The sequence below is a fragment of the Dromiciops gliroides genome, chromosome 3, assembly GCF_019393635.1.
Source record: "Dromiciops gliroides isolate mDroGli1 chromosome 3, mDroGli1.pri, whole genome shotgun sequence".
Classification (NCBI taxonomy): domain Eukaryota; kingdom Metazoa; phylum Chordata; class Mammalia; order Microbiotheria; family Microbiotheriidae; genus Dromiciops; species Dromiciops gliroides.
The window spans coordinates 642,962,239-642,983,441 of record NC_057863.1 but is presented as its reverse complement, the minus strand read 5'-3'; the positions used below and the strand labels follow the sequence as shown (position 1 = coordinate 642,983,441).

At 57.1% G+C, this 21,203-nt stretch overlaps 3 protein-coding genes across 3 annotated transcripts; 1 reads left to right on the top strand and 2 right to left on the bottom strand.

The window, feature by feature from the left end:
- Positions 1-3,899: 3,899 nt before the first annotated feature.
- On the bottom strand, positions 3,900-11,134 carry RINL (Ras and Rab interactor like). Its single transcript, XM_043995918.1, is given in 14 exon segments — positions 3,900-4,049; positions 4,153-4,330; positions 4,670-4,687; positions 4,690-4,716; positions 4,719-4,800; positions 4,880-5,196; positions 7,962-8,393; positions 8,570-8,710; positions 8,802-8,857; positions 8,967-9,039; positions 9,349-9,451; positions 9,611-9,716; positions 10,028-10,143; positions 10,984-11,134. Coding segments are annotated over 13 exon segments (1,686 nt in total). The 5' UTR covers positions 10,078-10,143; positions 10,984-11,134; the 3' UTR covers positions 3,900-3,946.
- Positions 11,135-11,557: 423 nt separating this feature from the next.
- SIRT2 (sirtuin 2) lies at positions 11,558-17,303 on the bottom strand. The gene is given in 16 exon segments (XM_043993540.1): positions 11,558-12,178; positions 12,273-12,339; positions 12,465-12,532; positions 12,725-12,776; positions 12,876-12,952; positions 13,410-13,465; positions 14,505-14,564; positions 14,711-14,768; positions 14,770-14,784; positions 14,786-14,842; positions 15,364-15,432; positions 15,633-15,689; positions 15,953-16,059; positions 16,230-16,271; positions 16,621-16,737; positions 16,848-17,303. Coding segments are annotated over 16 exon segments (1,050 nt in total). The 5' UTR covers positions 16,849-17,303; the 3' UTR covers positions 11,558-12,031.
- A 1,037-nt stretch (positions 17,304-18,340) lies between these two features.
- Positions 18,341-21,197, top strand: NFKBIB (NFKB inhibitor beta). The gene is made up of 6 exons (XM_043993542.1): positions 18,341-18,675; positions 19,136-19,241; positions 19,405-19,651; positions 20,041-20,129; positions 20,634-20,882; positions 21,024-21,197. Exons 1-6 carry the CDS (start codon positions 18,473-18,475, stop codon positions 21,063-21,065), a joined length of 936 nt encoding a protein of 311 aa, XP_043849477.1. The 5' UTR covers positions 18,341-18,472; the 3' UTR covers positions 21,066-21,197.
- Positions 21,198-21,203: the final 6 nt, after the last annotated feature.

Sequence of the window (21,203 nt, the reverse complement as noted above, 5' to 3'; positions counted from 1 at the left end):
CAAAGGGACATTGACGACCAGCTCTCGGGGGACAAAGGGGCTCAGCTGTCCCAAGGAGACCAGAGTAAGGCCAACTGAAACTGTGTGTGTGAGTATGTCAAAAGGCCCAGTGAAGCCCAGTCCCTGGAGGGGAGGAGACTTTTCTCCCTGAACAATAGGAGATGCTGATGCTAGCTGGTCTTGCCTGAGCTCACACAGAAGTCTCTGTCTGCTCGCCGCGGCCTCTGGCAGGCTGTCTCTGAAGTGGCTTCGTCTACAGCTCTCTGACATCGCTCCATCTCTGGGGTGCTTTTTCTCTGGCTCTTCACCTGTCATGGTTGCCTAGGGTGTCTCTGAATTAGCAGAGAGAGACCACACTGTAAATAAATCCTTCCCATTCCAGGCAGTAGCATTTGCCAGACTTCCTCCCTGTATGCACTGGCCATCTTTCCCTTTCTGTAACTCAGAGTATGGAAGGAGAAAGTATGGAACTCAGAATATCTGAGTCTATCCCACACCCCCAGCCCACACACATATCCTGGTAATAGTCATTCATTCAAATTCTCCATGAACCCCTACCCTATGCCCTGGGGGAAGCCAAGCAGAGACAGCCCCCCAGAAGGGAGGCAGCCAGAAGCTCCCTGACTAAAGTCCCCCCACCCCATGCCCATGGGATGCTCCAAGCAGAAAGGGAACCCAGGGTTTGAAGTGTGGTGCTCACCCTGTGAAGCTGGAGGAGATAGGGAGGGGGAGACAGCTTTGGTGGTATGAGAGGGCTTATTGGGGACCCCCCTCCCCCCAAAAAAACCCCAGAATCCCACAAAGTAAAAAAACAAAACAAAACGTTACATTTGCCCAAAGAAAATCATCCCTTCTGGACATGGCCCCAGGAAACGGAAAGTAAAAAAAACCAAAAACCTTCCTAGAATTTCCACTGGGAATGCCCTTGGGATATACTGCTTCTTGAACCTCCACTGTTCTCTAACTCTCCATAGTGCCTGCAACAAGCTGCCCCAAGGGTCTGGGGAAGGAGGGATGTCATCTTGTTCCTTTACCCTCTGCTCCTGCACCCTTGCTGACCTAAAAATCTACTGCAGAAGTCAGCCTGAGACCTGTGAATAGCTCTCCAGAATGAGACTGTGATGACACAATTCCAAGGAGACAAAAAAGAGGCTGGGGTGGGAGGCTGTGTAATGAAAGAGATACGGATGCATAGGGAGCTCACCAACTAATTCCAATATTGAAAAGGCACATGCATCCATCTACGATGATGTGTGGATGGGCTAGCTCAGAATGCTCTCAGAGGGGCTGCATTCCAGAAGTTACACAAGGCTTCCGACAATTGCCGTCCACTCCCTAACATAAAAATTGCATCTTTCTGACACCATTTTCCTAACCACAGAGCACCAGCATCTTGGAAGGATCAGAAGCAATGACAAGCAGGCACACCTATCTCAAACGAGGACAGTGCCTTTCAGAGATATAAAAACATTTCATTCATCCAGGAAGTGTAGGAAGGGAAAAGGAAGTGAGTTGATCATGTATCCAAGGGCAGAAGCAGAAGAGAGGAACAGGGAGAGACCTCTCCTTAATACCGGACTGGAGTTTAAGAATACCTCAAAGGACCAAGCTGACACAGAGCCATTGCACTTTTGCGATAGCAGGATAACAATTCTCCACTTTGAAGTAAAATTCTGATATCCGCTTTGTAATTATTGGTATTTAAAGTAAATTTGCACAAATAGGACAACTTATAGAAAACTATAAAAAAAATTTTTAACTTTTGAAAAAAATTATTGTGTCCTTTAACACAGTCGATGCATGGTCCTTCAAGTGTTTAAAATACTGAGAAGAAGGCTTCTGATGCTTTGGTTAAATCCCCTAAGGAGGGAGGACAGGGACAAGAATAACACAGGAGGAGGAGGAGGAAGAGGAGGAGGGTGAGGGGGAAGGGGCAGGGGGAGGGGAGGGGGACAGGAAGGAGGAGGTGGTCCTCCTGTGGCCTTTCAATTGTTGGAGGAAGGAGATCTCAGCTCCACCCAAGCCCTAGAAGTGCGGGCAAGTAATGAGAAGCCGAGTGATTCATAAGAACTGTGACATAAGAACCGGCCCTGGTATGAGCCAGGCCAACCATGAACTCTCAGGAGAACAAAAATGACTGAAACAACATCACACTAAAAGCTAAGGTAGAGACAAGAGGAAGGCCTAAGAAAGAAGAAGCCTGTCGGCTAGAGGGGGAGGACACAATGAGGACAAACAGACTAGAGCACCGATTCAGAGTCTGTTTTCTTTACCTGGGAGCATGAGCTTTGGCTTATGAAGGATAAAACAGAAGGGTCACAGGGGCCTGACCTGAAAGAGCCGGAGAGAATCATCTGAGAAGGCGATCGCTGTGGATCCCAGATGGCATCTCCGGGGGTGAAAGGAGTGGAGTGAGTCTCCCCCATCCTCTGCCCTGGTCAGGTGCCCCCCATCAGGAGGCAACAACTTTTTAGAAAAGACTGTGACAAGTTGGGTGCATGACCCAGCGGAGGGACCACGATGATGAGGACGTCGTGATGGGCCCCTCAAGGGACGAAGGATCAGATTTCAGGGACTGGGCTGCCGCAAGAGGACCCAGTTGCGTTAGAATTCTTGTGGGACAGAATCCGGTGGGGGAGCTGCTTCTGTGGCATCCTGCAAAGGGTCTTCATCAAGGACTGTGGATTCTCTTTTCACCCTTCCCTTTCTTCTCTCCAGCAGACATGGCCTTAGAACTGCCAGGACATAGTGGGAGGGGAAAAGGAGGAGGTGGGTGTTTTAGCCCAGAGAAGGTATCTAACAGGCTTCAGGGTCCTAGAGGGCCAAAGTGGGGGTCATGGAGTGGTAGGAAAATGTCCTAATCTTCAGCACTGTGCCACAGTAGAATGCAGCCTAGGAGGTGGTGAGTCCACTGTCACTGAGGGAGCTCAGGAGGACCTCTTGTTTCCAGGGATGTTGTAAAGGGAATTTCCTATTGTGAAATGGATTGGAAGAGACGACTTCGAGGTCCTTTCCAGCTCTTAGCTTCTGTGAGGGAGGCAGGGAGGACCTAAAAGAAGGAGAAAAAATTGAGGGTTAGAGGCTGAGTGTGGAGGTAACTATGGGGAACAATACTGCCCAAGGAGGGAGGGAATCAAGGGGATGTGTGGAGAGGCTGGCCTTGCAGAGAAGACGTCCCTTTTCATTAGCCATATGGGAGTAAAAGAGGAGAGAGGAAGAAGAAGGAGGAGGAGGAGACGAAAGAACAAGAAAGGAGAGAGGAGGAAGAAGAGGAAGAGGAGGAGGAAAGGGGGAGAGAGAGGAGGGGAGAGGGAGAAAGAAAGAGGGAGGGAGAGACAGAGACAGAGAGGGTAGAGGGAGCTCACGGCAAATGGGCCTTCCCCTCTGACTTCTCCCCTCTCAGGAACCCCAATGTCTAGCCCCTAGGCCCTTCTTCTTCTTCTTTTTTTTTTTTTTGCGGGACAATGGGGGTTAAGTGACTTGCCGAAGGTCACACAGCTAGTAAGTGTCAAGTGTCTGAGGCTGGATTTGAACTCAGGTCTTCCTGAATCCAGGGCTGGTACTTTATCCACTGTGCCACCTAGCCACCCCTCCCTAGTCCTTCTTACAGGTCCCTAGTTCAGCCCAAAGGAGGCACAGGAGAGAAAAATCCAAGTGAGTGTTCAAGGGCTCTTGTCTTTGGAGGGGACAGGGTTAAGGGAGCCTGGGCTTGGTGGGCAGGAAAGAGGGGAGCATCTCTAAGTTGCGATTGTTGGCTCAAATGTCATGGGTTGGGGCAGCTAGGTGGCGCAGTGGATACAACAGCAGCCCTGGATTCAGGAAGACCTGAGTTCAAATCCAGCCTCAGCCACTTGACACTTACTAGCTGTGTGACCCTGGGCAAGTCACTTAACCCTCATTGCTCCACAGAAAAAAAAAGAAAGAAAGAAATGTCATGGGTCACAGGTCAGTGGTGGGTAGAGGCAGCTGCCCCTGTCGGGCAGCCAATCTCAGCTCCAGACTTGTCCTCTTCCAGACTCTCCCAAGGCTTCCCAAGTTACATGGACAGGCTGGGTTGGGGGCAGGGGGAGGGAGACGGGAGTCAGGGCACCCCCAGAGTCCGGGCTCCGGCACCGTTCTCAAGGTCCCCGTGGGCCCAGCTGTTCAGAGAACAGGCAGAGGTTACCTGCCACAGCACGGCCCCGAGGTGTGGAGGTCCGTCGGCGTTGCCAGAGTCGGATGGAGGCCCTGGCTTCGTAACTGAGGCCCTTCGGGGCAGACCTGGACGCTGCTGGCTGGAAGTGGGCTATGTGGTGAAGGGCCCCAAACCAAGTGGTAAGGTAGTAGCCGGCTGCAGGGAGGGTCAGTAAGACCGGAGTCATCTCTGTTCCCTGCAGGGAGCCTTGGCTGGCTGTTGACCCGCCCCCACCGCCCCCCACAGCCAGAACTGATAGCACTCTGGAGCCCCTTCCCGTGAGCCCCAGAGGAAGGCTCGCCTTCAAGGGGGCCTCCATCCCTTCCACTGCATCCTGAGACACCCCTGCTCTGGGACAGCTTCCCCCAACCCTCGGACCTCGGCTCCATTCCCCATTCAGATGCCTGTCCTCTGCGGTCTGCTGCTGCCAGAGAGGCTCCAGGCATCACAGGCCACCCAGCACCCCCCCCACCACCCCCACACGCCCTGCCTTACTCTCCCCCAGCAGCTCGCAGGATCCAGGATTTCCATCAGGAACTCACGTCCAGCTGGGTGGCCTCGATGTCCGGGCTCCACAGGAGGTCCTCTGTCAGGGCTGGCAAGAAGTCATCGGCCACCCAAGGGCTCTGTGGGAAAGGGCTGTTGGGCTGGTGAGGGGGCAGAGCCTCACACCCCAGCCCCTCTGCCTAGGCAGGACCCCCTTACCCTGCTCCCGCTCTGGGCGAGGCCCCCGTAGACCATCCCGGCAGATGGCCAGCGAAGAGCCACCTTGCGTTGGGGGGCACAGGCGGCTTGCAGGCGCGCCAGGCGGGCATGGATGCGGCGCCTGGTGGGGCCGGGGACAGGGGCTTCTGGGGGATTCTCCCGGGCCTTTGGCTCCTGCAGGGCCCAGCCCCGCATCAACTCCTGCCGCCACTGGAGCTGCTGGAGATCTCGGGCCCTTAGCATCCGGAGCTTGGTCCATAGGAGCGGCTGGAGGGGCCTGAGCACCACCCGGCACACGGCTGCCTCCACCACAGCTTCTGTGGATGTAACATCAGACAGTGCCCTTCGGGGGTTGGACCTGCTGGGCTGCCCTGCTCTGACCTGCTCTATCATGTGCCTGTGCCAGGGACCTTCTCCCCCACCCCCCTTTCAGCTTCCTTTTGTGTCTTTTTCCCCCATTAGGATGTCAGGGGGCCTGTTGTTTACTTATGCTTGTATGTCTAGTGCCTGGTACACAGTAAGTGCATAATAAATGTTTGCTGACTTTCTAAACAGACCCAGAGCTGTAATTTGTACAGGGCAACAGAGGCTTTGTCCAGGATGCCCCCAAGCCAAGTGGAAGTGACCACCACCCAGCATGCCTCACTTTAGGCTGCCACCCCAGGCCCCATGGAGATCCCTTCCCCGTCCTATCTTCCTCACACTGTCCCCTATAACAGTGCTTCTCCACCTCGCCGAGTTTGCCTGTGTATGGCTCAGGGCTGACCTCCAGCCAGGCCTAACTACCCCTCATTCCTTTGTCCTCTTTCTTCCTCCAGTCACTGAGCCCTTGAAGCCTGTTAGGCTATAGATGTGAACACAAACATGGGGGAGAGCCCTGGCATGATCATGGATGTATAAAGGGAACATGGCACGCAGACCCCTGTGGGAGGGCAGAAGCGATCCACCACAGGCAGAAGGAGAAATGTGGAGCTGAGCACACGTGACTAGAGGGGCCAGAGGGGTCGACCTGATGCTGCCCTGCCTGGTCCTCTCGCCCATGACCCAGGGAGGCCATCCCAGACCCTCTCTTCTTGCCTAAAGCCCCCCACACTTCCCCTCTCTCTCTCACGTGCAGACCTCACCTCTTTATGGAGAAAAGAGAGACTATTTGCCACGAGCTCCCTCTTTTCCACATCTCCAAATCCCTCAACACCACCCCTGCTCTCTCCTTTATGCCAGCTCTGGTGAAGAGGGTGCCCAACCTCCTTGCCCAAGACCAGCCCTTGATCCTCCCCCACCTTGTGCCCTTGCTTCTATTCTCTCCTAGATTTGCATTGTCCCACAATCATTCCATCCATCCCTCAGTCTCTATTACTTAATCCACTCAGCCATATCCCACCCACTGGGGCGTCCATGAGGGCTCTGCCCAGAGCCCTCTTCTCTTTCCTCTCTGTATTCTCTCACTTAGTGACTCACTGGCTCTCCCACCTTTAACTGCCATCTCTCTGAGGTGACTCCCAGATCTATATATACTGAGACCTAGATACTGGACTTTCTCTTGAGACCCATTTGAGAATCTCCACCTGCCCATTGCTTATCTCATACAGGATGTTCCATAGGCACCTCCAGCTCAACGTATGCAAAACTGAATTTGTTATATTTTTCCTAAAACCAACACCTTTTTGGGGGGAGGGGGCAATGAGGGTTAAGTGACTTGCCCAGGGTCACACAGCTAGTAAGTGTCAAGTGTCTGAGGCCGGATTTGAACTCAGGTCTTCCTGAATCCAGGGCCAGTGCATTATCTACTGGACCACCTAGCTGCCCCCACTATACCTCTTTTAAAAATCCCTCTTGGGTGGCTAGGTGGTGCAGTGGATAAAGCACCGCCTTGGATTCAAGAGTACCTGAGTTCAAATATGGTCTCAGGACACTTGACACTTACTAGCTGTGTGATCCTGGGCAAGCACTTAACCCCCATTTCCCTGCAAAAAAAACCAAGAAACCCTCTTTCTATCAAGGTCACTGTCATCCTCCCAAGTGCCCAACTTTACAACTTCCACCTTATTTTTCTCCTTGCCTCATCTCTCCACCTCAGCCCATGCATTCCGATCCACCAATCCAGTCATCACCACTTGTCCCGACTGGTTCTCCTAACCGGTCTCCCTGCCTCGGGCACTTTTCATCCGTCCTACACTCGGCTGCTAAAGTGATTTTTCTAAGTGGGGTCCGACCACGTAACCTTCCCACTCCATAAAACCCCTCATGACTCCCTCTGTTTGGCTTCTAATACCCCTCACAAGCCAGCCCCCAACCTCTCGAAACAACCAATGCTTCCCATACTCTGTGCCCAACAGCGCTGGCTTTCTTGCCTGCCCTGGTCTCCAAAGCCTCTTCTTCTCCCCTTCCACTCTGAGAAGCCTGAGTCTCCTTCAAAACGCGGGCCAAGAAACACCTCTTGCATGAAGCCTTTCCTGCTGTGTGTGTGTGTGTATATGTGTATGTGTATGTGTATGTATATGTATACATACATACATATCTTGAATATGTATGTGTATGTATATATGTGTATATATATCTACACATACATACACATATATATACATCTATATCTCGAATGTGTATGTGTATGTATATATGTGTGTATACACACATATATATCTTGAATATGTATGTGTATGTATATGTGTGTATATACATATATATCTCAAATGTATATGTGTATGTATATGTGTGTATGTGTGTGTGTGTGTGCGCGCGCGCGCGTGCATGCATGTGCATGGGTATCTCCCCTGAGAGAATGAAAGTTCCCTGAGGACAGAAGTCATTTCATTTTTGTCCTTGCACCCTGAGTGCCAGGCACATCATGGATGCTTATTGACTGAAGGATCGCAATGTGGGAGGAGGAACGTCTATGAGAGGAGCCGTATGTATGAATGCAGTAGGGGATATTGATGTCTGTGAGGTCACCTGGAGCATAGTATGTGCGGACGCAACCAAGGCAATAGCAATAACGAGTGAATATGTCAGGGCCAACATTTGCACTCCCCCCCCCATAATACAGAAATACACACATATACCCCCCCCACACACACACCCTTACCTAGATCCTCATGGTCGCCAGTGGGTGGGACCTTCCTGGTCCTGTAGGCAGCCCGGACCTCTGGGTCATTCACCAGGTGGACCTTGAGGTCAGTAAGGAGATGACGAATGTCCTGCAGCAGCTCAGTGGCCGGGTCTGCTGCCTCTGGCCTGCGGGCACCTCCCTGGGCTTCCCTGAGCCTGGCCTGGAGGGCCCGATTCTGCTTGACCACAAAGCCTCCCCGGGCCTGGGCCAGAGCCTGCACTCTGTGGTACACCCTATCCCCAGGCTCCTGCTCCTCCTCCTCCGGCTCGTCGGCCTCCCTCAGCCTGTTGGCCACCGTCTTGTCCCCCTCTTCCTCCAGGCTATAGAGGGACCAGGCCTCAGGGTCGGGCTCAGGACTGGGAGCACCCTCTATCCAGGAGACCCGGTGAGGGCCCAGAGGTTGTGGGACTACAGAGAGACAGACAGAGAGACAGACAGAGACAGAGAGACAGAGAGCTGAGAAGAGTCTGAAGCTTTCCCTTCCCCAAGACCCAGGCAGGCATCCGGTCCCCTCCAGGAGCAGTCCGTGGTCCAGAGCACCCAGCCCAGCCCTGCCCGGGTAGGTGCCAATCCTTCCCACTTACCAAGGGTATCCTTCTGAACTGTCTCTGGGGAGCTCTCCTCTCTGGGGCCCCAAGGACCATGCTCCCTCAAGTACAGGGGATTCACCATGGAGAGGGCCCCCCTGGTGGAGCTGATCCGAACCGTGCCAATCTGGAGAGGTTCTGGGAGGAGAAAAAAGCCAGAGCTGATAAGGGAGGGGTCAGGGTAACCAGGCCATACATGGCTCAGCCCTAGGGTAAGAAGGACACTCACCAGTAAGATGCCCCAGGGATCCCAGTGGCAGGAGCAGGGGCTGGGGCAGGATGTCCCTGGGGGATAATAAGAGGAGCAATACCCAATGAGGGGCAGGCGAAGGACCCCCTCCAGCTCCACCTGGGTTTCCTCCCTCCTGGGCCCCATCCCCACACCCCACCCTACCTGCTGGTGGAAAGGAAGGCCAGGAGTCCAGGCAGATCTGGGAAGCTGAGCTGGGAGCCCTGAAGGGACACTCCTGGGGGTAATGGAGGTCAGTTGGCCAAGCATTCCCCCAGGCTCCTTCTCCCTCCAGCCAGGCCCCAGGAGGGCCTCTAACTTGGAGCTTTAGACAAGACATAGCCTTGTTTGCTGCCTCAATGCTGAGGGCACTGGGGAGGGCCCTGAATACCTGGGGAAAAGGCTGAGGGTCTGGGAGCCTGACTCCCTGGGTTTGGAGTGGGGGGGCTTGATGCCTGGAAGGAAGGATGATGAGGCCTGGTCCCCTGCACATCTGTGCCCAGGGTTGGGCCTGGGGGCCCAGAGCTTCTGAGCTCAGGTCCCTTACCTGCAGGGCTCTCCAGGATCCTGAAGGTTCCCACGGCCTCTGGGTGGGGAGCTGTATTCATGGTCAGGGCCAGGCTTAGGCCAAAGCCGGTGACCAGGAAGCTCTGGAGGCACCACAAGGAGGAGAGTTACCCAGAGGGAAGGAGGGAAGAAAAGTCGCACGAAGAGCCCAAGGGGATGGGGGGGGCTGCTCTGAGGGGCTTCGCTGGGGACCAGTGATCAGAAGGGCCCAGGGCTGGCTTCTCCTCCCCCAGCACACTCACCCCTGGGGCCCGAAGGGCCAGGATGTCTAAAGAACTCCGAGCATCCAGGTGTGGGATCTGCCACAAACCCTGAGTCCTCATCAACCGGAGTTTCAGCTCGGGGAGCCTGAGGAGGGGAGGGGTGTCTCACCTGCCCCATTTGCCTGGGCCTGTTCCTGCACTGGGCTGGAGAGGCAGAGCCCAAACCCAGAGGGACAGCAGGAAACAGGAACGGGGTAGCAGGAGTTAACTCCTGGGGGAATCAGGGGGACCCTTCTCCTGCTCAGCCTGAGAAGTGTGTGTGTGTGTGTGTGTGTAGGGGCGGATTATCAGGACTGAGCAAGAATAATTTATGAGCATAAGAAAGAATGGGGAGTGTGGGACCCGGGCTAGGGCCAGAAAAGGCAGTGATTCCAGCCCTTCCTGCACCCCCCTCACCTCTCCCCCTCCAGGGGATGTCCATCTCCTGCCTCCTCAGGCTGGTGCATCCTCCAGGCACAAGGGCCAATGGTCACTGGCCAGACCCAGGGGGATCTGAGGCCCGACTCCTGGACCTGGGCAGAGGGGGCCGGATCTTGGGATCAAGAACAACATTTCTCTTCCTGACAGACCCTTCCCTCAACCTGAGGATCTAGTCATAGATATGAGGCAGAGGCTCTTGGGTCTGGGAGAGGGCATGGGGGCCCTGGATCAGGGCTCCTAGGCACAAGAATGGAGGAGGCTGGATGGCTGGGAGGGGTAGGGGCCAGAAGGCCTGGTCCTAGGGAAGAAGAGATGGGGGGGGGGGGCTGGACACCTAGGCCCCAAGGGAGAGGAGATGGGGGGGGGCTGGACACCTAGGCCCCAAGGGAGAGGAGATGGGGGGGGCTGGACACCTAGGCCCCAAGGGAGAGGAGATGGGGGGGGCTGGACACCTAGGTCCCAAGGGAGAGGAGATGGGGGGCTGGACACCTAGGCCCCAAGGGAGAGGAGATGGGGGGGGCTGGACACCTAGGCCCCAAGGGAGAGGAGATGGGGGGGGCTGGACACCTAGGTCCCAAGGGAGAGGAGATGGGGGGCTGGACACCTAGGCCCCAAGGGAGAGGAGATGGGGGGGGGCTGGACACCTAGGCCCCAAGGGAGAGGAGCTGGACACCTAGGTCCCAAGGGAGAGGAGATGGGGGGAGCTGGACACCTAGGCCCCAAGGGAGAGGAGATGGGGGGCTGGACACCTAGGTCCCAAGGGAGAGGAGATGGGGGGGGCTGGACACCTAGGCCCCAAGGGAGAGGAGCTGGACACCTAGGCCCCAAGGGAGAGGAGATGGGGGGGGCTGGACACCTAGGCCCCAAGGGAGCAGTAGAGAGGGTGGGCCTGGCTGCTTGGGTCCCCATGAGAGATGGGCTAGGCTCGATACCTGGGTCCCGGGGGAGGATAAAGGGGAAGGTAGCTGGATCCTGATGTCACGAGATGGGGAGGCTGGGCACCTGGGTTCCCAAGGGACCCAGATTACCTGTTCTTCATGGGGAAGGTACCAGAGCAACAGGAAGTAAGATCATTGCTCCCCTGAGAGGAACCCAGCTGGGCAGAGAGCGGAAGGTGGGGGATGGGGAGTGAGAAGACACCAGAGGGAGGGGCCTCTTGCAAGCTTCCTCTCCTCACTCTTGGGGAGTCTAGGTGTCTGGCTCTAGAAACTGGGTTGGGGGGTTTGGGGTATGCGACAGGTCTTGGGGTCCCCAGGAAACTTGGATCTCAATCTCTGACATGTGAACACAGCCCTGAAGTGTCCCACTCCCTCCATTTCACACTCCCCCCCCCCATTTCCTGAAGCGACCAGAAAGCCCGGGCAGGTTTGGCTGTGGTGCAGGAGTTTTGAAGGGAAAACCAGAGTCTTCCACTCTGCCTGCTTCCTGCCTGGGCCCCCCTCGTCTCCTGGGTGAGAACCTCAAGACACAGCAGCGTTCCCTTGTAGAGACAGACACAAACGGGTGTCGGATCCCACTCGGCTTTATTGAGCTCCAGTCACAGACACGTCCCCTTAGCTTCCCACCCCCTTTCAGTGTCCAAGGGAGGGGACGTGGGGAGTGCAGGCCCTTACCTCCCACGGGCGGGGTTAGCTGTTAGGAGGGGCGCTCGAAGTGTGGAGATCCCAACCTCCCTGGGGAGGGAGATATTGGGGTCCTGGGCCCCTGAGGGGGGTTAGACATTGGGAGGGGGTGCAGGCCCCAAACTCCCTCTGCTGAGAAGCCAGACCCCAGGACACGGTTAGAGGTTAGAGCTTTGAGGGCAACCTTCGAAAGGAAGGTCAGACGCCAGGGGGAGGTTTAGCGCGCAGGCCTCGTCCTGGAGCAGGGAGGGCCTGGGGAGGGTTAGAGGTTAGGAGCTGCTCATCCCCAGAAGGGTCAGAGATGAGGGCAGTGTCTGTCCGCCAGCAGCAGCCTCAGGGCCAGCAGGGCACAGAGGCATCACTGGGGTTTCTGGCCTTCCTCAGCTTTGGGGGGTTCCTTGTCAGTCTGAGCAGATTTTGCCGGGGCTGAGAGAGGATGCAGGCTGGTCCCCGCCTGGGCATCGATGGCTGCGTGCTCCTTCTTCACCAAGGCCTCCAGCTCTTTCTGCGGGCACAGAGGGCACGGGTCATTCGAGGGTGGTCAGGGTGTAGATGGAGAGACCGTGCCCCTGGGAGGGGCAGGAGGCTCACATGCATACCTTCCATCCCAGGAAGTCCGCCAAGGCTAGACAGCCCTCATCACAGTCCCCGAGCCAGGCCACGTCCCTGGGGAGATGTGTGGGGGAGAAATGAGGACAATTGTGTCGAAGCTCCCAGCCTGTCCCTCCTCCCCCGCCCAAGCCAGGAAACCCTCTGCCTCCAAACTACCCCCCAGGCCAAGCGTTCCTCACCTGTAGGCCTTGTCCGAGTCAAAGTCCATGCCTCCCCCCATACCCATGAGCCCCAAGAAGGGGTCCCGCTGTAGGAAGAGAAGGCAATCAGAAAGTTGTGGGAAGGAGCAGGGCTAACTGATCGTCAGGGCTGGAGGCAGGGCCCCCCAAAGTATAAGGGGGGCTGAATCAGAGGCCCCCAGAGGGTCAGGGTCAGCAGTCGCTGAGGGTGTGTCCCCCTCAGCCAGCCCTGAGCTGCTGGGCCCAGAGGTCGCACGCACCTGGCCTGTCTTCTCCTTATTGATGAGGAGTCGTGGGGTGACAAGCGGGGCCCTGGGGCGGAGGATGGATAGAGAAGAGAGAGTGAGGTGGCCCTTCCCCACTTGTCCCCGTCCCCTGCCCCTGCCTGCCCCACCCCCCCTACCCCCATACTTGCTAATGAGGGAGGCGAAGGGCTGCACTTGTAGGGAGGTGCCCATGATAATAAGCAGATCCACCTTCTGGAAATCCTGGGGGACAGAAGAGGCACCAGCAGTTTTCACCGGCCCACATCTCCCTCGTGCAGAGCTCAGTCCAGAGGAGCCTGGGCAGATGCTGCTAATGTAGGAGCTAAGGGGTCTGGGCCCGGCACTCAAGGCCTCTCCTCCTGCATCCTGCCCTAGCACAAGCTCCTCCCCCAACATTCCAGATCTATTCTAGTCTTCTCCCAGGCAGTCTCCTTTCCCAGAATACCCTGCAGTCTCCTCTGCCTCCCGGGTACATGGGGTCCTCCCCCCAATCCATATCACTTGGGACCCGCGGGTCTTCCCCAGCACCCCCACCAGGGGGAGCCCCAGGGCCAAGTCTGGGCTGTCCAGGGAAACCAAATTGGGTGCCCCACCCCCCCCAGTCTTTTTCCATCAGGCCAGCTCCAAAAGCTCTGGGTCCTGGGTGGGGTAGGGGGAACAAAGGAGACGGAGCACCTACCGACTGCATGTAGGAGAAGAAGCGCGCCGGGAGGGTCTCCCCAAAGAAGACGATGTCTGCAGAGAGAGGCAGAAGTAGAGGAGAGAGACGCACAAGGAAAGGAAGACGGGAGGGAGAAGGGAGATGTGAGGACAAAGATGCACCGGAGACGAGGGAGAGAGACACAGAGACAGAATAGAGAGAGAGGCAGAGACAGAGAGAGAGAAAGAGAATAGAGAGACAGAGACAGAGAGAGAAAAAGAGAATAGACAGAGACAGAGACAGACAGAGACAGAGACAGACAGAGACAGAGACAGAGACAGAAAGAAAGACAGAGACACAGAGAGACAGACGAGGAGAGAGAGAGTGTCCAGGTGGGGAAAGAGACAGTGAGAGAGACAGAGACAGAGAAAGAGAATAGAGACAGACAGAGAGAAAGAGAATAGAGAGACAGAGAGAGACAGAGACACAAAGAGAGAGAATAGAAAGAGAGACAGAGACAGAGAGAAAGAGACAGTGAGAGAGACAGAGACACAGAGAGAATAGAGAGAAAGAGAAGAGACACAGAGAGACAGAGACACACACAGAGAGAATAGAGAGACAGAGACAGAATAGAGAGACAGAGACAGAGAGAGAGAAAGAGAATAGAGAGACAGAGACAGACAGAGACAGAGAAAAAGAGACAGAAAGAAAGACAGAGACACAGAGAGACAGACGAGGAGAGAGAGAGTGTCCAGGTGGGGAAAGAGACAGTGAGAGAGACAGAGACAGAGAAAGAGAATAGAGACAGACAGAGAGAAGAGGGGAGAGAGACAGAGAGAGACAGAGGACACAGAGAGAATAGAAAGAGAGAGACAGAGACAGAGAGAGACACAGAGAGAGAAAGAGAAGAGAGAGACAGACAGAAAGAGAGAAAGAGTCTAAGACCAGGGAGAGAAGGGACAGGGGTCTGGTACCCAGGGGCCAGGAGGAGAGCAAGGGCATGATGGCTCCTGAGGCCTGACCAGCCAAGGACCCTCTAACTTTATTTGGGGAAGGGAGGAATCTTCTAGCTGTTTCCTGTGACCCTTGACCTGTTCTCCCTAGATCCCCCCTCTTCCCTTTCCCATGGTTCACCTGGTTTCACCAGACTCTGGCATTTGTCACACTTGGGAGTTGTCTCTGAGAAGATCTTATCTGGGGGGAGACAGGCAGTAAGGAACAATGGGGTGGAGACCAGCCACAACCACAAACCACCCAACACCGGCCTTGCCGTCCCCAGGCCCCCTCCCCTTGCCTCGGCCGCCCAAGTTAGTCCAGTGCCGGGAGCATCCGGGTCTCACCTTTCATCCAGCCCAAGTCGTACTCCTTCCGGCAGTGGGAGCTGACACAGTGAGAGGTGGTAGAAAGTGCCGTGGGGCTTCCACCAGATCCTCTGGCTCAAGGCCAGCCACCCGCTCCAGTGTGTCAATGTTCTGGGGGTGGGGAGTACACAAAGGAAACAGACAGTTAGGACCCTTTCCTCCTTCTGTCTCAGAGCTCTCCCCCTCCTCCTTATCCCCCTACTAGACTTGAAGCCCCGTGAGAGGACAGACTGAAAATGGAACTGGTATAACCCATGTGTACAACCCAGCTTTCTGTACCATCCCAGTGTCTGAAAATCTGAAAGGAAATGAAATTGAGAATTCGCACTGGAATGGATGCAATGCCAAGCTGACCCGTCTAAGAAAGGACTGAGAGGTCATCCGTTTAACCTCTGAAGACAGAGATATCACAGAACATTTTTGTTCTTCTCCAAAAGGAAGAGTGGAGTCGAGGGATGTGCCTGGTTATTTTGGCAAGGGATCCTATCTTTGTGGCTCCTGCGCCTCCGGGGGATGCAGGTATTGCTGTGCTAGGCGCTCTTGATGAGCCAGGCCGACAAATATCATGGCTGACAGGGCACAGCCCCTAGTGTGTGGGCATCCTCTTCTACCCCCTTCCCGGCTGCCCTCACCTGTGTATAGCAGCGAAGCAGCAATCCCTTCTCCTTGAGCAGACGGATGAAGTAATGACACACGGTGGGCTATGGGGAAGGGAGTCAAGAGATGCACACTCTTGTCACCCAGGGGTTAGAATCACTGGGGCTGGCCCAGGTTCCCTCCCTACTCACTGTGGGAAGCCACCAGCCCCAACAAGCCCAGATGGGGAAGCCCCCCCCCCCATGTTGAGCCTTTTTAGATGGGGGGGAGTTCCATCCTTTCTCTCCCCTCTGATTAAGCTCACCTTAAATTGCCCTGGATACAGCTCCCTCGCCAGAGCAAAGAAAGGCTCAGGGTGTTTCTGGGGGAATAGACAGACATGAAGGCATGAGAAGCTTCACTTCCCACAGTGGGGAATGAAGCAAGGGAGATCTCTCACCCCCTACCCTGTGGCAGCCCAGATTTAGGGGGTCCCGCCGGGGGTGTCTGATAGGATGAGGGATTTAGCTGCAGGGTTCCCCCTACTAGTACATGAGAGGAGGAGGGGTTCACAATGGGGAGGGGCTCTCCGTCCCAGGAGTCAGTGAAGACCCTAAAGATGGGGAGTTCTCAGTGATGGTTTACCTTAAAGTAGCCAATCTCGAAGATGGCTTCAGGGTATGGAAGGTTGTACTTCTCCAAGTTGGCATAGAGGCCAGTGGATGGGGAGCGGAAGTCAGGGATGCCAGCAGCTGGGGGTAATGGGACATGTGTCACGGGGGAAGCCCGCCTTACTGGTCACAGGGGCCTTATCCCAGGCCGGAGCTTGGCTCCTGTGGGGATCTGGCCCTTAATCCCAGCCCCCCTGCTCCATTCTGGGGTGAGGTTTGGAGCCCGAGGGCAGAGGGAAGCAGCTACTCACATGTAGAAATCCCTGCCCCCACCATGCAGATGATATTCTGACCTGGAAGAGAAACCAGGGGTGGGGAATGACCTCATGACCTGAGCAGTTTGGGGTCGTGTCGGGGTGGACTCCCCTTTCTCTGCTCTCCTCCCCAGAAGCCACTTCTTCCAGGAATCCCTAGCAGGACTGCCTTGGCCCTCGAAGCCCTCTGGAATGCCACAGTGAGTCCCACCCTTGAGCCCTGAGTGCTCACCTGTGCTAGGTGGCTCTCACTGGGGTTCAGGAGGAATGGCAGGGGGAGATGGTCCAGCCTGGGGGACTGGGACCCGAGGCTGGGTGGATGGGACAAGGCACGGCACATACATGACATGAGCTGAAGAAAGGGGAATGGGGAGAAGCAGGAGCTCACATCGGTCACTCTGGATGAACCTGGTCACCCCTTCCAAGGAGAGTTCATCCAACAGCTTTTCCCGCTTCTCGCTGCCCAGGCCCAGGGTCCGGGAGAACAGATGCCGTAAAAAGTCCACTGAGAGGCAGACCAGAGGATGAGAGTCACTCAGGGTGGGGGCGGGCATTGGCCCCAACTGACAGTCGCCCAGTTTTATTTCTCCCCAATCAGCCCCCTGGACAACTCACTCTCAGCCTCTCCAGATGAAGCGGCGCTCTCAATTTCTGAATCCGAGTCCTGGATGGGAGAAAATGGTCGGGGGAGGGAAAGGGGGGCTCCGGAGGGTTAGCACTTGGGGAGGATGGATCACGGGGGAAGGACTAGAACAGGAGGGTCAGGGGAAAGAGGAGCCATTGGAAAGGAATCAGAAAGGGAAGGAGAGCGGGGTCACGGCTTGAGGGAGGGGAGCCTCGGAGTGGGGGATGGGGGAACAGATCGGCTGTTCCAGGCTTGGGGGTGGGGTGAACAAGCAGTGTGGATCTGGGGCACAGGGCGACCCACTCCCTTGGGGAAAGCGGGGGAGGGCATGAGTGATGGGAGCAGGCGGGGGAGGCGCGGATCCTCTAACGGGCCAATCACAGACTTCCTCTCCCTCCCCTAGCAGCAAATCACAGACCTCGCCCCTCCCCGGCCAGCCAATCGCGGACCTCCAAGGGCACCCCCTCTCACCTGAGCATCCTGCACCTTCCCTGCCTCGTCCTGGGGGGGGGCCGGGGGCTAGGGAAGGGGGGTGGGGAGACAGGGTTATATTGGAGGGGGGATGGGAGACTGTTAGCGTAGGGGCAGCGGCGGGGGCGAGAAGCGGGGGTGGGGGGGGCGGACCCTAACTGGCCACTGGAAGGGGGGTGCATTAGTGGCTTAGCAACCAGAGGGCCCTTAGCAACCAGGTGCCAGGCGGCCCAGAGATCACAGTACCTAGCAACTAGAACTATTCCACCACCCGCCCCTCAGCAACCGAGGCACCTGCCTCCTACCCCCCTAAATCGAGGCCTTTTGCCACTGGACGCCCCAGGAATTAGGATCTCCCCAGAAAACCCTCCCATCTTAGCCCACAACCAGCCTTAGTCGGAGCTGCGAAAACCGGGGTCCCCAGGGCCTTCCCCCATTCCCCTTCTCCCGCCCATCAGGGCCCCACGCGGTGGTTTCCGGGTGGCGGGTCCCAGGAGTCGTTCGCCCTGGGGCCTGATCCCATGCCCGGACCACCAACCCACCCGGGCCCCGACTCACGGTCCGCCTCGGCCATGGGCCCGGGCCCGGGGAAGGGCTCAGCAGCGTGGGGGGGCGGGCAGGGGCCCTCGGGGCTGTCACCGACTGCTCCGTCCCGTGACGGCGCTGGACACAGGCGGGGGCGGGGGGGCAGGGAGGGAGGACTTCGGACTACAATTCCCAGAAGGTCATGCGGCCATCGCGGGAATCCCACAATTCCCCGCGCCGTCATTCCGTCGAGTTGAAGGCCGGCGTGCCCCAAGGTGGACAGAGAAACCACGATTCCCGGCGTGCCTGGCGCCGGAAGCCATCTTGGTAAAGCGGGACTAGAGGCGGAGATGCGAGTCAAGCCGACCAAACGTGTCTTTTCTATTGGACAACTTGGTGCTTGGGGCGGGGCCTTGCCGGGCAGGTTGCTTGATTTTACTGGCAGCTGTGTCGGGAAGGGGCGGTGCGGCTCTCCCCGATTGGTCGGAGCTCTGAGCGAGTTGGCGTGCAGGGGGAATTCCCCGGGTCTTCGGAATCCCCGGGCCGGCGGCGGCGGCGGCGACGACGACGACTCTGGATGGGCCGGTGGGGCCCGAGAGAGGAGGGCTCTACGTAGGCCATGGCGGTCCCGGCGGGGCCCGTGAAGTCCGGGGACTGCGGGCTCGCGGACGACTGGTGCGACAGCGGGCTCGGGTCTCTGGGGCCCGATGGGCTCGGGGCCCCGGCGGATGGGGCCAAGGACGGGGCGGACGGAGACGAGGACGAGGAACGGGAGAGCTGGGCGCCCGAGGTGTTCGGCTACGTGACTGAGGACGGGGACACGTAAGGGGCCGGCTGCTGTCCCTCGCCTCTTCGTCCCCCCACACGCTGTCCTGACCTCTGACCCTGCCCCCCAAGACCCTCCCGTTCCCGGGCGGGGGGGCAGGTGTCCACCCCTCAGGGAGGAGGAGACCGGGAACTGCTGTCCGGAGGGGGAGGAGGGGGAGGTGTGAAGGCAGGGCTAGGGGGCTGCCCCATGTGGGCTCCCTCTCCCCTGGGTCTTCAGGCAGGGTCACAGGTTGGGGGGGGGGGCGGCATTTAGTTATGGGTTGGATCAGCTGCCCTGCAAAGCCATTTCCAGTCAATCTGAGATTGTTACCCTCCAAACCTCCTGGTCTCTGACCTCCGACCCCCAACCCCCTCCTTTAGGGAGTTTTCTACACCCCCCTCCTGCCCCCCAGCCAGACTCTGGCCTCAGAAGTGACCCCTGACCCCCACATGTCTGTGTCCCCCGACCCTGCAGGGCCTTGCACTTGGCAGTGATTCACCAACATGAGGCCTTCCTCGACTTCCTGCTTCATTTCACGGCTGGGACCGAGTATCTGGATCTCCAGAATGACCTGGGTCAGGTGAGGTCCTTCCTCTCTGACTGTGGATGGGGCAGATGGAGGAGACAGAGGTGGAGGGGAAGGCTGGGGAGGAGACAGACCCTCTCCCTGGGACACGCTCTCTGCACCCCTCCTCCCCACGGCTGACCCTCTTCTACGACCACTGCTGTCCCTCTGTCCACAGACGGCTCTGCATATAGCAACCATCCTGGGGGAGGCAGCCATAACTCGGAAGCTCCGGGCCGCAGGGGCTGGGCTCTGTGTGGCCGAGCGGGGGGGACACACGCCCCTGCACCTGGCCTGCCGGGCTGGGGCTCACGCCTGTGCCCGAGCCCTTCTGGGGCCACCTGAGGGCCAGACAGCCGATGGGGAAGAGGAGGAGGAGGAGGAGGAGCAGCGATTGGACCAGCTGGAGTGCACCAACTACCAGGGTACGGCCCCCCCAGTGCTTCTGCCCTCGCTCAGACTCAGCCTGGTTCCTGGGGGACTGAGCCATCCTCCAAACTGTAAGGATAGAAATAATAGCACCAGCCAACATTTCCATAGCAGTTGCTATGTGTGGGCACTGCACTGCCCTAAGTGCTCTTCCAGCATGGAAGTAGGTGCTCTATTGTCTCCATTTTACAGATGAGACAAATGGGTTCAGTGACTTGCCCAGGGTCATACAGCTAGTAAATGTGAGGCCCGATTTGAATAGATTCCCACCCCATATTCTCTCATTTCCTCTTAGTATCCATGTTTGCCTTAAGTACTCTCCCACTGTATTCCCTGGGTGCCTTCTAAATCCTCCCATGTTTGTTTTTCTAAAATAACCCCACAGGCCACACTCCCCTCCATGTGGCTGTGATCCACAAGGACACAGAGATGGTTCAGCTGCTCCGAGAAGCAGGGGCTGATCTCAACAAACCAGTAAGAACAGGGAACCTGCCTGCCCCGCCCCCCCAGCCTTCCTCCCTTTTTCCATCTTCCTGTTCCCCTCCTTATGTCTGTTCTGAGATTCTTTTCTACACTCCCAGCCTCTTGCTAACCTAGATTAGGGGAGTCTAAATGAGGGGAATTACTAGTTTCTTCCAGGAGGGAGCTATAATAAGGGCAGTGGCCACAGAGGGTGGAGGGGCCTCTTTGAGACAAGCAGGGTCTTGTAGCATACATAAGGTTGAAAGACAAGGTACTGGGCACTACAAATGGGGGGACAGGCCCAGCCCCCAGGAAGAAACTGTTCAGTCAGCAAAAGCCTCCTGTCCACAGCAGTGGCAGGGATGGGGAGGGTCTGGAGAGGATTGGGGAAGACCGGGAAGGGCAGGATGATAGATCAGGAGGGATGGGTGCTGGACGTGGCCCCTGGGAGGCAGGGGAGGGGTTGGAAGGAGCTGCTGTCTCCTGAGGCCTCCTCACCGCCCCCACCCCAATCAGGAGCCTACGTGTGGGCGGAGCCCCCTACACCTGGCTGTGGAAGCAGAGACCTCAGAGGTCCTGCAGCTGCTCTTGGACGGGGGTGCAGACCCTAAGGCCCGAATGTACGGAGGCCGGACCCCGCTGGGGAGTGCCACACTTCGGTCAGACCCCCTCCTTGCCCGTCTCCTGCGTGCTCATGGGGCCCCCGAGCCCGAGTCTGAGGATGAGGAAGACTACAGCCCCAGAGGCAGCGACAGTGACGAGGATGTGAGTGACCCTGGGGGGGGGGGGGCGCGGCATAGGGAAATCAGGCAGTGAGAGACTAGAGGGCACTGAGTCAGTGGGGAGGCTGGGGCACGGGGGAGGGGACGTGAAGGAGAATCAAGTCCTGATGCCAATGTCCCCTAGGATGAGTATGACGACATCGTGGTCCATGGAAGCCAAAGCTGAAACTGAGGCACACCTTCCTCCTTCCTAGCCCCTCCCTCAACTGCTGGGTCTCTGGCCAAGTTTTTTGCTGCCTTTTTTTTTTTTTGTAGAAAAACCTTAATTTCAATAAAACTTTGGTTCCCCTGACTCTGACTGGGG

Coding starts and splice junctions, on each gene's coding strand:
- NFKBIB (XM_043993542.1), top strand. CDS start 18,473: ATGGCGGTCCCGGCGGGGCCCGTGAAGTCCGGGGACTGCGGGCTCGCG. Junction 19,652..20,040: donor GGAGTGCACCAACTACCAGG/GTACGGCCCCCC, acceptor ATAACCCCACAG/GCCACACTCCCCTCCATGTG. Junction 20,130..20,633: donor GGGCTGATCTCAACAAACCA/GTAAGAACAGGG, acceptor CACCCCAATCAG/GAGCCTACGTGTGGGCGGAG.